The 15,038-nt window shown below is 43.9% G+C and overlaps 1 protein-coding gene across 2 annotated transcripts in view; it reads right to left on the bottom strand.

Moving 5' to 3' along the window:
• OSBPL5 (oxysterol binding protein like 5) overlaps positions 1-15,038 on the bottom strand; it is a 127,961-nt gene that overhangs the window by 38,932 nt on the left and 73,991 nt on the right. For both annotated transcript variants that reach the window (XM_083503268.1, XM_083503267.1), the window contains exons 3-5: positions 10,467-10,540; positions 2,578-2,658; positions 524-625 (exon numbers count right to left, since the gene is read on the bottom strand). In XM_083503268.1, coding sequence (XP_083359394.1) covers positions 524-625; positions 2,578-2,658; positions 10,467-10,540 — 257 coding nt within the window. The remainder of the gene's footprint in view (positions 1-523; positions 626-2,577; positions 2,659-10,466; positions 10,541-15,038) is intronic.

Below are 15,038 nucleotides of genomic sequence, written 5' to 3'. Positions count from 1 at the left end.
TATAAAAACACAAGGCCACCAGTTCAGCCTTTGGCATCTCCAAATAAAGGGAGGTTGGTTAGCAAGGCTGAAGAGATAGCTCTTTCATTTTCCGCTTTAAAATATCCACCATTCCTCAATTTTCTGCCTAAAGAATGCATTTCCATAAATGTCAGAATTAACATTGTAATGATTTTCAGAAAATTGGTCTCCTCTCCCCACACCACCACCACCACCAGAAAAGGGCACTTAACTAATATGGAAGGCATTCTGAATGAAAGGAAGTCCTTGGTGACCCAACAGTCAGGCTATCTGTCTTCCTAACCATTTCCCTTGCTTCCCTAGTCTAAATTTTATTGCTCATTTTGACATATATAAGTTTTGGATCAAAAAATATAGCATTTGAGTCATCAGGTTTTATTCTCCAAACAGGACTATTTGTAAGCAGCAAGTAACCTTCAGAGAGAAGGCAGCTGATGGATTATGATCGAACAGCCCTAAGAGTAGCTGGATCTTCTTAAAATGACGCTTTATACTAAATTACCTTCAGCCAATCTGCCATAATGACCACACTGGGATCTTTCAAAGCGCTGAAGAGTTGCTTGGTCGCTCTTTTCTTTTCCTGCCTGTAATTCTTCTTCTGTACCTGTTACAGAGATGGGGGAAAGAGGGATGAAAACACTCAATGAACACAGTTTTCTTCTTTCTCCTATGCTAGCAAAAAAAAAAAAAAAAAAGTGGGTGAAAAACTGAGGAGAGATGATGAGACCATGGCACTCATTTAGAGAAACAACTCGCATTGTAGGGAGTGAAACAGTGGCTGGGACAGCAAGTGCTTTATTATCTGGTAAAATTGCTATTGATTTTGGCCTCTTACTTAATGCGGTTCCACAGCTGCTTGGAACAAATCCTTTTTACTCAAAGAGGCAGCGCAACATAGTGCTTACAGAGGGTCAGATGAGGACCTGGGAGACGAAGACTCAAAACCCTACTTGGCCATGGAGCTGAATGAGTAACCGTGAGCCAGTTATATTCTGGTAACAGGGCAGAATATGAATCCTTCACAGCCACTTCCATTGATTTTAATTAAGGAGTCCAGGTATTGGGCATATCAAGCCTTACTGAGTACCATAGGAAAGCAATTCACTTTCACACCCAGCTTCAGAATTTTCCGGGTTTTGTTTATTTTTCTGTAAGTATTAATTTATGGATCACTTTTGCTTATACGTGTCTCATATATGTGTGTATGATTTACACACATATCATAAAAACCAGATAAAATAGTTTTGAAAGCAGAAGAAGAACAACAGCAACTGAAAACAAGTTTAAAATCAATACAAAATGAATACTGAAAGGCAGAGGATTTTTCATTCAGCTGGAAAAGCTTGTCAAAACAATCATGATTTCCATTGTTTCTGATGGGTGCTTGTTGTTCCACACATCTCAACAGGAATGCTGTTCCAGGGAACAAGGGCAGCCACAAGGAAAGCCCTGCTCCAAGTGCCTGTAGAGCAGGGCTTCTACTTAGGAACGGCTAAGGGAGCTGGGCATGTTTAGCCTGGAGAAGAGGAGGTTAAGGGGTGATATGATAGCCATGTTCAAATATATAAAAGGATGTCACATAGAGGAGGGAGAAAGGTTGTTTTCTGCTGCTCCAGAGAAGCGGACACGGAGCAATGGATCCAAACTACAAGAAAGAAGATTCCACCTAAACATTAGGAAGAACTTCCTGACAGTAAGAGCTGTTCGACAGTGGAATTTGCTGCCAAGGAGTGTGGTGGAGTCTCCTACTTTGGAGGTCTTTAAGCAGAGGCTTGACAACCATATGTCAGGAGTGCTCTGATGGTGTTTCCTGCTTGGCAGGGGGTTGGACTCGATGGCCCTTGTGGTCTCTTCCAACTCTCTGATTCTATGATCCTATGGGACTTTAAGGAGAAATGCTTTTGCAGAACACAGTGACCTACTGGGCATACAAGGGCAGGTTGAGCATATAAGGAAGGGATGGAGGTTATAAGTAAACTGGTTTTGGATTGTTATTTCACTGGGAACTTGTACCTCCACAGTTGTCGCCAGTTGTAGTGTTAATAAAGCCCATGTGTGACATGTGTGACATTGACTGGAGACCACTGACAGCTCAAAGAAAGGATTAAAATTATCTTATTAGTGAGAAGATTCTTCTGGAAAATATAGCTGAAGAAAAGAGCTATCCTATGCACGGCAAAGTTGTAATTTGAATTAATTACATTCTATTCCCTTTTAAAATGTGGTTTTTTGGGGGAGCCTATTGGGTTGTTGTTTTTATTATGTATTTTGTGGTTTTATATCTTGATTTTATTCTGTGACCCACCCTGAGAACCCCAGGTATAGGATGGCATATAAATTCAATAAATAAAAAATGTAAAAAAATAAATAAAAGCAAACTAATCCACAGGGAAGAAAGAGCAGTGTTAAAAAAAGAAAAAAAGAATTCTAGCCTTGCTGTGATACTCCAGAGACGTGGCCTATGGGCCAAAGAGAAAGAGGTTCCAGTCTCTCGAGCAACAGCTTCCCACACAAATAGAATAATCATTCTTTTCCACACATCTAAACTGTACGTACCTTCAAAGTCTCCTTCTTGTTGCTTTTGCCAGTGGGAGATACACACTCTTTATCAGACCCATTGCAAAATTTGTATTCGATCTAGAATGGAAGGAATTGCAAGATTTTAGGCTCCTTAAAATAAAATACAAAAAGGAACCAGTCAGCAATGGTTATCAATATTTATCTAACCATCAAGTAAAGAAAAGGCAGTACTGAGTAGTTACCAACATGTACCAGAACTGGGTCCCTGCCCTGAGCCCAGGGGCCAAAATAATCCTGGGCACCTCAGTCTGAAACCCCCATGCCAAGACCACTAGGGACAGAGCCAGATCCCAAAGCCTTTGCTCTTTCCCCTTCTATCTGCCTTCAGGATCAGTCAGGATTTCATATAACCTGGGCACTGACACAAATCATGAAGAATGCAGATCATGACCTCATTTGTAAACCAAGGACTGGAATGTGTGTGGCTCAGTGGCAGGGTATTTCATTTGCATGCAGAAGGTCCCAAGGATCTCCAGGTAAGACTGGAAGAGATCCAAGTGTGAAACCCTAGAAACCCATGGCCAGTCAGAGAAGACAATAGGTTGACCAGTGCTCTGAATCAGGATGATGCAGTTTCCTATGTTCCTAAGAAATTAGACCATGGTTTATAAGCATGTTCGCAAGTTAGGCAATTTCGGGGGAATCAGATTTGCTCCAATCATGGCTTGTCTCAGTGCAGATATAATATATAACCACAGCTAATGATGGGAAGTTGGTCCACAGAGGGAGGAGAGAGCTCACACATTCACATGTTGGCTCAAGCTGTTCCCTAAGGTTAAGGGATCAGTGGTATTACATCCATACAGAGCCTTATAAAGACACCTGTCGCCTAGTTAGGTCACCATCACGCACCATTGACTTGAAGTGGCTTCAGATGCAATGGGATGCCATAGTTTCTCACTAGGTGAAAGAACCATGGTGAGTTTGGGCTTGCACATTCTCCTTTTCGACCTGCCCTTGCACAGCTGCAAGGAGGCTAGAAGCACTCACTTTCACTTTTCAACAAATCACAGCTCCTTGCTGCACGCAAATGCTGGAGTTTGTTTAAACCAGCTGTGATTTCAGATCCTGGTTCATTCTATCAAACCACAGTTCCACTGTAACAGGAAGCTGTGGCTTGTTTAAGACTGCAAACAAAGAGCAGGAAGGAATCTCTTCCTCACAGCAGCAAGAGAGAAAGAGGAAAGGGGGGGGTTGACAGAGGGGGAAAGCATGGGCTCCCATTATGTACAAACCAGGCCCTATATGCAAAAGGAGATGAAGGCAAGATAGCCAAATCCATTTACTCTTGGATAAAAGCAGAAAAAACCCAACCCAATAGCTCTGCATACACACATTTATGCTTTGGGAAGTGATGCTTTGGCAATAGTAAACGTCCCTAGAATGCTTGGACTCTTAGCACAGTATTCAACTCAGGGAGTACAAGGAACATTTTGTTCCTGAATCTACACCCGCCTGGGCTCTCTCTGTTTCGGAGTTTCCTGCCAACTGTGACTGGTCCTGGTTTCTTTGACTGCTGGATATATAGCAAGCAGTTACATGTATCAGGACCGACACATTCCACTGGTGAAGATAGCTATCGTCATCTTCCGAAGGTTAAAAGGCAAACAGTGAGACTACATTGTAGTGTTTATCGTCATTTGCATCTTGTTCCTAGAATGCTGGCAAAATGGGAAATTGGAAAGATATCCAACTATGCTCCTACTCTTGCCTATTGTGCCTGTAGGAATTGGTTTCTGAGCTCCTCAAGACTTGGGTTTTGGTGTGTGTGTGTGTATTCTGCAACATGTTCTTGGCACAAAATTAACGGACTAATGGTGGATTTATACTGGATCACCCACACATCATTCTGCTTTACTAGTTGTTCTGTGATGCTTCCCCAGTCATAACACATTATTGGTGTCTGGAAAGGCTACAGTGCAACAAACATGGAGACACCCTCCCCCCACAAAAAACCCTGAACATTTGTGGTATGAAGAGTTATGGGATTTCATCAAGAAGTTACAGGGCATGCATTAATTGGAAATGAAGCACTATGATCACCCCAAAACTTGAAAGCAGGAGCACATATCACCACCCTAATAGCATCATGAGCACAAATCATCAGTAAAAAGCACCTCTAGAGCCTCTGAGCAAATGATGTACTAGTTTACTATAACATTGGTGGTTTCTATTTTCAGCTTTAAAATTTCCCTGCTTCTCAGATGGCAAAAACTAAAATACACGTGCTTAGGTAGCATAGGGTACAGCGGTCTGCAGTTCCCACTCTCTCTAGGGGCTCATCCACACTTTGCTCATCCTGTGCCTAGAATGCACAAGAGGTTTTCCATTTGCCCTGCTGCTTTCCCTGGGAAAACCTGCTCTTTACCACTGAATCAGAGCAATCTATCAATACAATACATGGAAAACCTAATTGACATTTGCTCCGATTCAGCAGGAGAGAGTGGGTGTCTCCAGGGGGAAGTGGTAGGACTAGACGAAGTCTGGATGAGCCCTAGTATTCAATAGCTTCTCAGTTTTCCTTTTACAAAAAAATGAAGCAGCAATCCTATGTCCACTTTCTTCCAAGAAAGCTCACCTATAGAGTGAGCCTTATTGCTGAGCAATTTAGGTCACTTCCTGTACTTTGTTTAGGAGACCCTGAAGGATCTGCAGTTCACAGGATTAATTGGGGAGGGGCATGAATATAAGGGCACTTTAAATGGATAGTGTTGATGAGCCCTTATTTCTAGAGGAGGGGAAACAGCAAAACTGACTTACTACAGATTTTATAGTGCCTCAGAGGCTGCTTCTCTTCCTCTTAAGCAAACTGACCTTAAGACATTATAAATGTACTAAAAAGGATATGAAAGGCCAGCAACAGGTGACCAAGATAAATGATCAACTGCTCAGACTCTGGGTGTTGCAAAAGGGACAGAAGCTAATTAAATGCATTAGCACGAGGCCAAAGGGATGAACTTGCTTGCTACACCAAAGCACTACTGGTTGTGTAAGGCAGTGTTTTTCAACCACTGTTCCGCGGCACACTAGTGTGCCGTGAGATGTTGCCTGGTGTGCCATGGGAAAAATTGAAAAATTCGAAAGATTTTAAAAAAAGTCAAATTTTCGCCCACAAGGCGGGCGGCGAACTGTGTACACCCTATTTTCCATCTGTCCTGGGTGGGGATCAGATCGGATGGGATCGGATGAGAGCGGACAGGCGGTCCGCTCTCATCTGATTCCCCATAGAGAGCAGCGGGGCTCTGACATCTCCCTCTCCGCACACAGTGGTGGTGTGCCTCATGATTTTTTTCATGAAACAAGTGTGCCTTTGCCCAAAAAAGGTTGAAAAACACTGGCGTAAGGCATTGGTGAATTTGTGGCTTATTCCAAAATGGACAGGTGCTCAACTGATACTTGACATTAACCAGCTGGTTTTGCAAAGGGGAGAAACAAACAAACAAAACCCCAACCCACTCCTAGAAAGAGGATAGTACCCCTCAAATCTGTTACTGTGTTGTAACTGTGACAGTCTGCTACTCAGCAGCGCAGTTCTTCATTTCTCATTCACGGTGGCTGCTGTGGTGAGGAAAAACAAGACTGCACACTTTTTGTCCTTATCTTTGCGGCACACCTTGCGACACGCAAATGGATTAACCCAAAGGTTGCAATCCCTTGCTGAAATGAAACACAAGCACTGAGCTTGCTGCAAGGGAGAGGCCATATCTAGGGCACCCTGCTTTACATGCAGAAGGTCCACAGTTCAATCCTTGGCCGTTCCAGTTTCAAGGATCAGCCAGCAAGTGATGGGAAATATTCTGGACAGGTGGTGAATACCAAGTTGGATGGGAAAAGAGCTTGATTTGGCCTAAGGCAGCTTGCTGTGTTCTTTTAAATCAAGGGTAGCCAACCTGTTGCTCTCCAGATATTGTGGACTACAACTCCCATCAGCCCCTGCCAGCACAGCCAATGGTGAAGGATGACTGGAGTTGTAGTCCACAGCATCTGGAGGACCAGCTGGGTATCCCTGTGGTCAATCACATTCCACATGAAACTTCTCATTTGTTGAAGTTATTACCGTATTTTTCGCCCTATAGGACGCACCGGCCCATAGGATGCACCTAGATTTTTTTGGGGGGGGAATAAAGGAAAAAAAATTATTCCCCCCCCCCCCAGGCGCGGGGCTGGGGAAGCTCGGGCTTTGGCAGCTTTGGCATCGCTCTGGGAGCTTGTGGGGCTGGGGGCGGGGAAAGCAGAGCTTCCCCCTCCCCCAGCCCCCAGAACGGGACCCAGAGACATGTGGAAGCTGCATGCAGCTTTGGCATCGCTCTGGGAGTTTGCGGGGCTGGAGGAGGAGAAAGCCCTCCACCAGCCTTCTAGCCAAGTCGGGGGACAGCGGGAAAGGCGCGCTGCGCCTCTCCCGCTGTCCCCCGAGTTTGCGGGGCTGGCGACGGGGAGGAGCAGGCTTCTCCCCCCCGCCAGCCTTCTAGCCAAGTCGGGGGACAGTGGGAAAGGCATGCTGTGCCTCCCGCTGTCCCCCGAGTTTGCGGGGCTGGCGACGGGGAGGAGCAGGCTTCTCCCCCCCCGCCAGCCTTCCAACCAAGTCGGTGGACAGCGGGAAAGGCGCGCTGCGCCTCCCGCTGTCCCCCGAGTTTGCAGGGCTGGCGACGGGGCTCTCCTGAAGCCTGGAGAGCAAGAGGGGTCGGTGCGCACCGACCCCTCTCGCTCTCCAGGCTTCAGCGAAAGCCTGCATTCGCCCCATAGGACGCACACACATTTCCCCTTCATTTTTGGAGGGGAAAAAGTGCGTCCTATAGGGCGAAAAATACGGTAGGTACCCCACTCTAGCAGGTTAGGTAGGGGCTGAGGTTATTATTATAACAATAATTTTCCAAGGCTGCCTACCTAGTGCCTAGTTTAAGAAGTTTAGGCTGTGAAATGCTAAACACTCTTGCCTGGGAATAGGCCTCATTGATCTCAATGGGGTTTGCTTCCCATGTGCTGGTTTGCTCTGTTAGGCTCCAAACAGAGACTTTGCCCCATCTTAAAATGATTAAGAAATCTCGTGCTCCTGCAGTTAATGTTTCATTACTCTAACTGCTGCTTGTTTTTAAAGAACATAGTTTATGTTGTCCCCCCCCCCCACCAGACTGAGACTTATTGAAGCGCTGCAAGTCACCTTGAAAATACTTGTTTATGAAGGTGATACAATAACTGCATATAATAGCACTTGCTTGCTTTCACACAGAGTGGCCACTTACATAGGAATATAGTTTGCTGTGACATGTGAAATGGTCAAAGTGAATCGGCTGGAAACAGATAAGCACACAATGGTAGGCTTCCTCTACCTTGTGGCTGTTTGGTCACCTGTTTTACCAAACATGTCCTTAAATGTTTTCTGCCACATGTTCCAAAAGTCACCCTGCATGAGGATTTTGAGAAGTGGTACTAAGGCTCCCCCATATTTCCCCATGCGAATTGATGGCTTGTATGTCAATAATCTCTGTTCGGTGACACTGTGCAATGAAAGAATTCTTTTAAGCACAGCAAGATCAGAATCAATCATCTGGTTCCCTAAACAAAGAACCAGGAAATAGTGGCAAAATGCAGAAAGCAATGCACAAAGGAATAGAAAGAACTAAAATATCCACTTAGTAGCAACAACAGCAATCTGTGTATGTACAGTTGGAGCAACAACAAGCACTGAATAATACAAAACCAGTCACAGGGTTCATCCAAACTTACCTTTTGCCCTGCTGTTTCTAGGCACAGGGAGGTGGAGCTTCATGCTCCGGCACCGGGGGGGGGGGGGAGAGAGCAGGTGGGGCGGGGCTAGTGTGCGTCCTGGGGGCGTGGCACGAAGCCTGCGGGGGCATGGCACCCAGTGCGGGCGGGGGGCGGGGCAGCTGCGATGGCACCACACCGGGATCACGCTGCTGGGGGCGGTGCGCTCCCCCCGCACTCCTTTTCCTCCGCCACTGGGCACAGTTTTGTGCTTTAAAGATTGGAGCACTCTTTTTTTTTTTCTTTTTTGCCCTCTGGCTTTCCTCAGGACAGAACAGAACAAATGGCAATTTGTGTTTTCTGTGGATTGGCATTTGCTCTGATTCAGTGATAAAGAGCAGGCTTTCGTGAGGAAAGTATTGGGCCAAAAAAGAAAAAGAAACACTTAAGACACAGAATTTTAGTTTACAGCATGGACCTGTGCCTAGAGTCACAGCATAAAATGAAGTCTGGATGAGCCCAAAGTCACCTGCATTGTAGCTTGTTGTTTGTACTTGTGCTATAGCTACTGTTAACTGTGGCCAACCTTCAAAGTAGAAGTAGACATGACTTAAAGAAGATGACGTGCACGGGCATGCAGAGAGGCGTTCTTGCAACTGTGGAACTCCCTTCCACTTAAGAACTGTAGAGGTTCAGAAGAGCGGAACAAGAAACTTCTCTGTTTGGGCTAGTCAACAGTCAGTTTAAAGAGGTGAGGGCTCATTTTCATTTCCTTGGGTATGTTTGTTTTCGTTGGCTTGGGTCCAAGGCACTGTGGAGTAAGTCCCGTAAGTCCCAAGAAGACTTCGATTTTGTTTTTCTTGAACAGCAAAGCCACCTGGCACCTGCTTTGATGCTGCATGGGAAATTAATGTTAAAACTAAGGGGCATTCCAAAAATAATTTTCAATACAGTGTGTTAAAAGAAGGTGGGGGGGGGGAGAGCAAAAGGTCTAATGGAATAGAACAATGTGGAGTCCTCATATCCCCTCCTGTCTTTTGCCTCTCCTTTTTAAAACACACACACACACACACACACACACACGAGAGAGAGAGAGAGAGAGAGAGAGAGAGAGAGAGAGAGAGAGAGGATTGTGTTGTGTTTGTGGTAACAGGTATTACGGGGTGGCCCTGAAGGAGTCTTAAAATTTCAAATGTACCCCCAAACGCTTGGATTAGGGACCCCTGAAATTAGAATACAGTGGTGCCCCACAAGACGAATGCCTCGCAAGACGGAAAACTAGCTAGACAAAAGAGTTTTCCATTTTGGAGGTGCTTCGCAAAACGAATTTCCTATGGGCTTGCTTCGCAAGACGACAATGTCTTGCGAGTTCCTGCTGGTTTCCCCCCCCCTTTTTCTAAGCCGCTAAGCTGCTTATCAGCTGATCCGATCAGCAGATAAGCCGCTAAAAACTGCTAAAAGCTGCTAATAGCGCTAATCCGCTAATCCGCTAATGGGCTTGCTTCGCAAGACGAAAAAACCGCTAGACGAAGAGAATCACAGAAAGGATTCTTTTCGTCTTGCGAGGCACCACTGTAAACTCTTTGGGAGAACCTAAGCAGTTTTGTTTTGTGTGCTCTGTTTTACATTTGACTGTTATCACTCACTCCAAGGCCTTGCTAAGAAACAGAATATGGTACAACTGAACAGAAATGAACTGCGAGATGAGCGGCTTCCCAAAGTACAGATGTATAAATGCTCTCCTGCTTGTCAAGCATCCCTCTAGCAAGTGTTAACAAACACCAGCTCTCCACCTGGAGGTAGGGGATTATCTCTACAGTTGATCTGTGCTTTGGAGGCATTCCAGGCATCTCCAAAGTTCAATGTGACATCAGAACCAAGAAATGGCATTAAAAAGGCCAGCCAACATTTATAGACCTCTAATAAAAGTTCAAGAGAAGTTTACTCACAGGTTTATAGAAACAGAAAAATAATCACTGGTTATTTGAGAGGCTTTCTTCACAACAAAAATGTTTACATTTAATTTTTTTTTACCTTCACAACAAAAATGTACTACATATGCACTGAAAATACAAATATCAGATTACAGGAGGGGGGCATTTTGTCTCCCTGCTCTTCATCTGGACTCCAGTAAAAATAAGCATTTCTATAAGCCTCATTACCTTATTAATAGAGTTGGGCGTTGGAGGAATCTCATCCTTCATCATGGGCAAACTGTTTCCTTCCATATCCTTCCCTGAAACAAAATGACAAAAGTAAAACATTGAGGAGCTCTGTGGCAAACCACAACTGCTGACACAACAATCCTGAGAAAGGACTTCATTTCTAAAGGAAACAGAAATGGCCACAAACTCCCTGTCCCAAAAAGGAGCTGCTGTAGGATTAATTGCAGGAATATGTATAGTATTTTAATATGACCAAGATCCAGCCCAATAGCAGGATATAGAAAAGCCATCACACAGCGAAGAATGCAATCCGAACTCCACCTACCTGGGAGTAAGCCCCACTGAATTCAGTAGGGCTTACTTCTGAGTAGGCATAGTTAGGAGACTGTGCTGTAAGCTGCCAATATCTGTTCAAAATAGCAACAAAGGTCAAATGCAATTTCTATACAGTGGTACCTCGGGATGCGAACGGGATCCGTTCCGGAGCCCCATTCGCACCCTGAATAGAACGTAAGATGCGACGGCACATCTGCACATGCGCGGGTCGCATTTTGCCGCTTCCACGCATGTGCATGACATCATTTTGAGCATTTGCACACGTGAGAGGAGCGAAACCTGGAAGTAACGTGTTTGCGGAGCGCAACCCGAAAGCGCGCAACCTGAAGCACATTCAACCCGAGGTATGACTGTACATGATTTGGAACATGGAATATTTTTTGCCATTCACTGATTTTTGGCCAAGGCCTAGTTCACACATGCCTTTGTGTTCATTCTCTGCACTAGCTGACTATGAGAGCAGGTACCACTGAAAAGTGCGACATTTGAGACAACTGGAACAGACAGGGAAGTTCTTCCTGTGGAATTAATGTCCATTCACACATGCATTTTATCACTTAATTTGCAGTCAATTAGGGGATGAACAGGCATGTGTGTGTAAAACTGCTCCAATCCTATGAAGACTTACTTCTGCAGCAGGAGTCACATTTTATTTACCCTTCCTTGGCATTCCTCGAAGGACATAATGCTCTCTGCCTCTCTCACTGATCTGCCCAGCTTCATGCCTAGAATAAAAATCAGCTCTGACTTTCAGGCTACCTTTATTAAAGAGGAAAGTCTAATCTGCCTTGTTTCGTGATTTGAGAGTCCTGTTATGAGAAAAGACTTTACATTCTCTGCCTTAGGCTGAGATCCTGGGCAAACACGGTTAAGTTCCACTGAGGTCAATGGAGCTACTGGCAAGCAAATATTAGGATTAGGGCTACCCTTGCACTGCCATACTCATACATGTCTTGATTCTAGGTATTTGTACAATGGTGTTTACATGGGTGAACTATTATTGAATGAATTTCTCATCCTTGCCTTGCATATTCATTTTGCTGAGAGAGAACATATGGCCCAGGCTGCCAATTAATTTTAATGGGAATCACAAGACTGATTCATGGCTCACAGATATGCAGATTTACTCCTTTGACAGTTTAAAATAAGTCACACCGTGCCCTGATTATTGAGTCACACCTTAAGAAGAGAAAGTACTGACATCTCACACATACACACAAATTCTTCCCCCAGCTTTGTGAATCAGTTCTCCCACAACACTTGACATTTCAACAATATTTTCCCTGTGCCTTTTCATTTTCCCTACAGACACTCTAATCCAAAACACATTTACCAAAACACATAGGATTTACAGTCAAGGGTGTATGCACTGGACTGCAGCCTAAACATCACTTAGCAGCACATGTCTTAATACCTTTGTGGACCTGCATTTAACCTAAAGGTTATACAATTGCCATGTGCTCTGTATTGATTGCACTGGCTTTGGTTATGCTTCCAGTTTAAATGCTTCTGTAGCTCCCTCAAAACTCACCCTTTGTTATCTCAGAAGAAAAGGAATGCCTGCTTAAACAAACGCAAAAGAAAATGGTTTCCATTTTCCTTAACATTGTTGTGGCGTAGAAAAACAAACGGCAAATTAAGCCCAAGAATCCACCCCAAAATCACACCTGTACCACATGTGCTGATATGCAACACAGAAAAGGGAAAACCCAAGCTACCTGGAACAAGGCAAAACAGAAGCTCTCAATAGTTGCCTTCAGAGCCCCAGTTCATCCTGACTAGAATTTAAAGGGGCAGATACAACAGGTGTGTGCAAATATGCTTGACAGACTTTCCAGAGAACCACAGCTCTCAAACCACTTGGTTTTCACATAGAGGGGACATTTTGGGACTTCATTAAAATCACAGATGTGTCCCAGTGTTCTCCTGTGTGATAATACATTACCAGTGCTACGTCAATAGCAACCATATCTTTTACTCGCTGTCGGTCACTGAATTTTCTCCTTCGTTTTGCATCTTGCTTAATGCTTGATCTTTTTATTATGTTTTTAGACATGCTGTTAGCAGTCCAGAGTAGCTGGGGAAACCCAGCCAGATGGGTGGGGTATAAATAAAAAAAGCACTATTATTAAATACAGTCATACCTTGGAAGTCGAATGGAATCCATTCCAAAAGTCTGTTCGACTTCCAAAAATTTTTGGAAACCAAAGTGCGGCATCTGATTGGCTGCAGGAAGCTCATGCAGCCAATCGGAAGCTGCAGAACCCGTGGCGGATGTTCAGGTTCCAAAATAACGTTCGAAAACCGGAACACTCACTTCTGGGTTTCAATCGTTCAGGAGCCAATTTGTTCGGGAGTCAATTTATTTGGAAGCCAAGGCGTTTGAGATCCAACATACAACTGTAATAATAATATTATTAATTAATTTATTTATTGGGTCAGTTTAATTCTTCGCTGCTAAGCAATAATCTTGGCTGATCACTGGTGAAGCATTATTTTCCTTAGATTGTTGGTTTACATTTGCTTTATTTTCACAAAATGAATTGGTTGTCTCCCCGCTCCCAATATTCTATTAGCTATAATACCTAGAACAACTAAGGGAGGGGGATCAGAAAGAGGATACGGAACCCATGATTATCAGTGAATCTAATATTCAGTTTTAAAGTGCAAGCCTAATCATGTCTACTCAGAAGTAAATCCCACTGAAGCCAATGTGGCTTACTACCAGGTAAGTGGAGTGAGGATTGGAGCCTCACTACCTTTTACTCCCTCAATACAGACTTATGGCTACAGACTTATTCTGGAAGGAAGGCTGACCCAGTAGGTTAAGTGCGAGAATGGCCAATAAAACTGCTGTAAGAAATGAAGATGGAATGGAATAAAAGAGCATAACCTTCAGCACCGCATCTCTGTGCCAGACTAACCAATGCCTGTTGACTTTATGTGTATCATATAACTAAGAAGCAAACAGAACTTATGCCAGAGAAAAAAAGGAGGGCTACTATACTTGCTCGCTATGGTGTGGATGAGCTTGCATCAAAGAAAGTATTGCCCACACTTTCCAGTGTATTTCTTTGTTGCTTTCTTTACTGCAACAAGTCCAGTTTGGGGTGGGGAGTGAGTTTGTTGGGCAAAACCTTCCAATCAACTTTTATAGTGCAACTTGAATTTGCGGGCATGTGACTGAATTCCACCCCAAAATAACGAAAGTCTGGAAAGGCCCCGCGTGAGATACGTGATACTGCTCCTTCAATGAAATGTGTTGCCTTTTAAGGATTTATACATTTTGCTTTGACACTATCCTGCTGCTGCTTGCTATATATTTGAGACTGCTGTCACTTTATTGTTTATTTTTTTATGCTTTTAAGTTCATACAGTGCAACACTTTGCACGGTCTTCTCTCAGAAAAGCAGTAGATCAATCATCGCTTTAATAGCAAATGCAGCTGGGTTGAGCCCTTATCGGTTTGGAAATGAAACAGGATCACTGAGAAAATAAGACAGCAGCTTCAAAAGACCCTGAAGACTCCCTAAGTACATAGCAGTATGTAAGTTTGTAAATTAAAATAAAAGGGTTTTTTTAAGGGCTGCCAATGAAGGGCTTGTGAGTTTCTAAAATGTGTGGAATGTTTAGGCAATCAGTTGGCAGGTGAGGAAACTGAAGTTGCAGAGAGGAGAAAGAAATTGTTCTGCTCATGTCTCTTAACAGTATAAAGTATAGTTAATACCCTGGAATGAGAAGTGGGGAGGGGGATATGTGTGGTGATTTTTATTTTTTTAAAAAAACGCCTTTCACTATTAAATAATGTTTTAGGAAGGAAAGAAAGATGCACCCATATTCTACAGAACTCTCCTGCACATACTGCTTGCATTCTAACGCTACCTAGCTATAAAATGTTCAGCAGGAGTAGAGGCCAGGATGAAAACTGAGTGATGTAGCACAGTGGGGGAAGACCTTGTTTGGGAATACGAGAAGATAAAAAGTGTCAATTGCCTTCTCCACTACCCCTTCTCCAAGCTAAACAGCATTGTAAGGTTTCTGTTCCAGACTGGCTGAAAGTCCTGGACCACAGGAGGGGTGTATGGGTGTGTGTTTGTAGATGCAGCAAAATTCTGTGTATCTGGCATGCTTTTTAAAAACTGAATTTTACAATGATAACAAAACACGTATCCCAAATATAAAATAGCTACAGACACACACACACACACACACACACACACACACACGTTCTGA

Source organism: Podarcis liolepis (assembly GCF_965112155.1).
Source record: "Podarcis liolepis genome assembly, chromosome: 1".
NCBI classification, from domain to species: Eukaryota; Metazoa; Chordata; class Lepidosauria; order Squamata; family Lacertidae; genus Podarcis; species Podarcis liolepis.
Note: the sequence above shows the minus strand (reverse complement) of the source record. Positions and strands in the feature narration are given on the sequence as shown.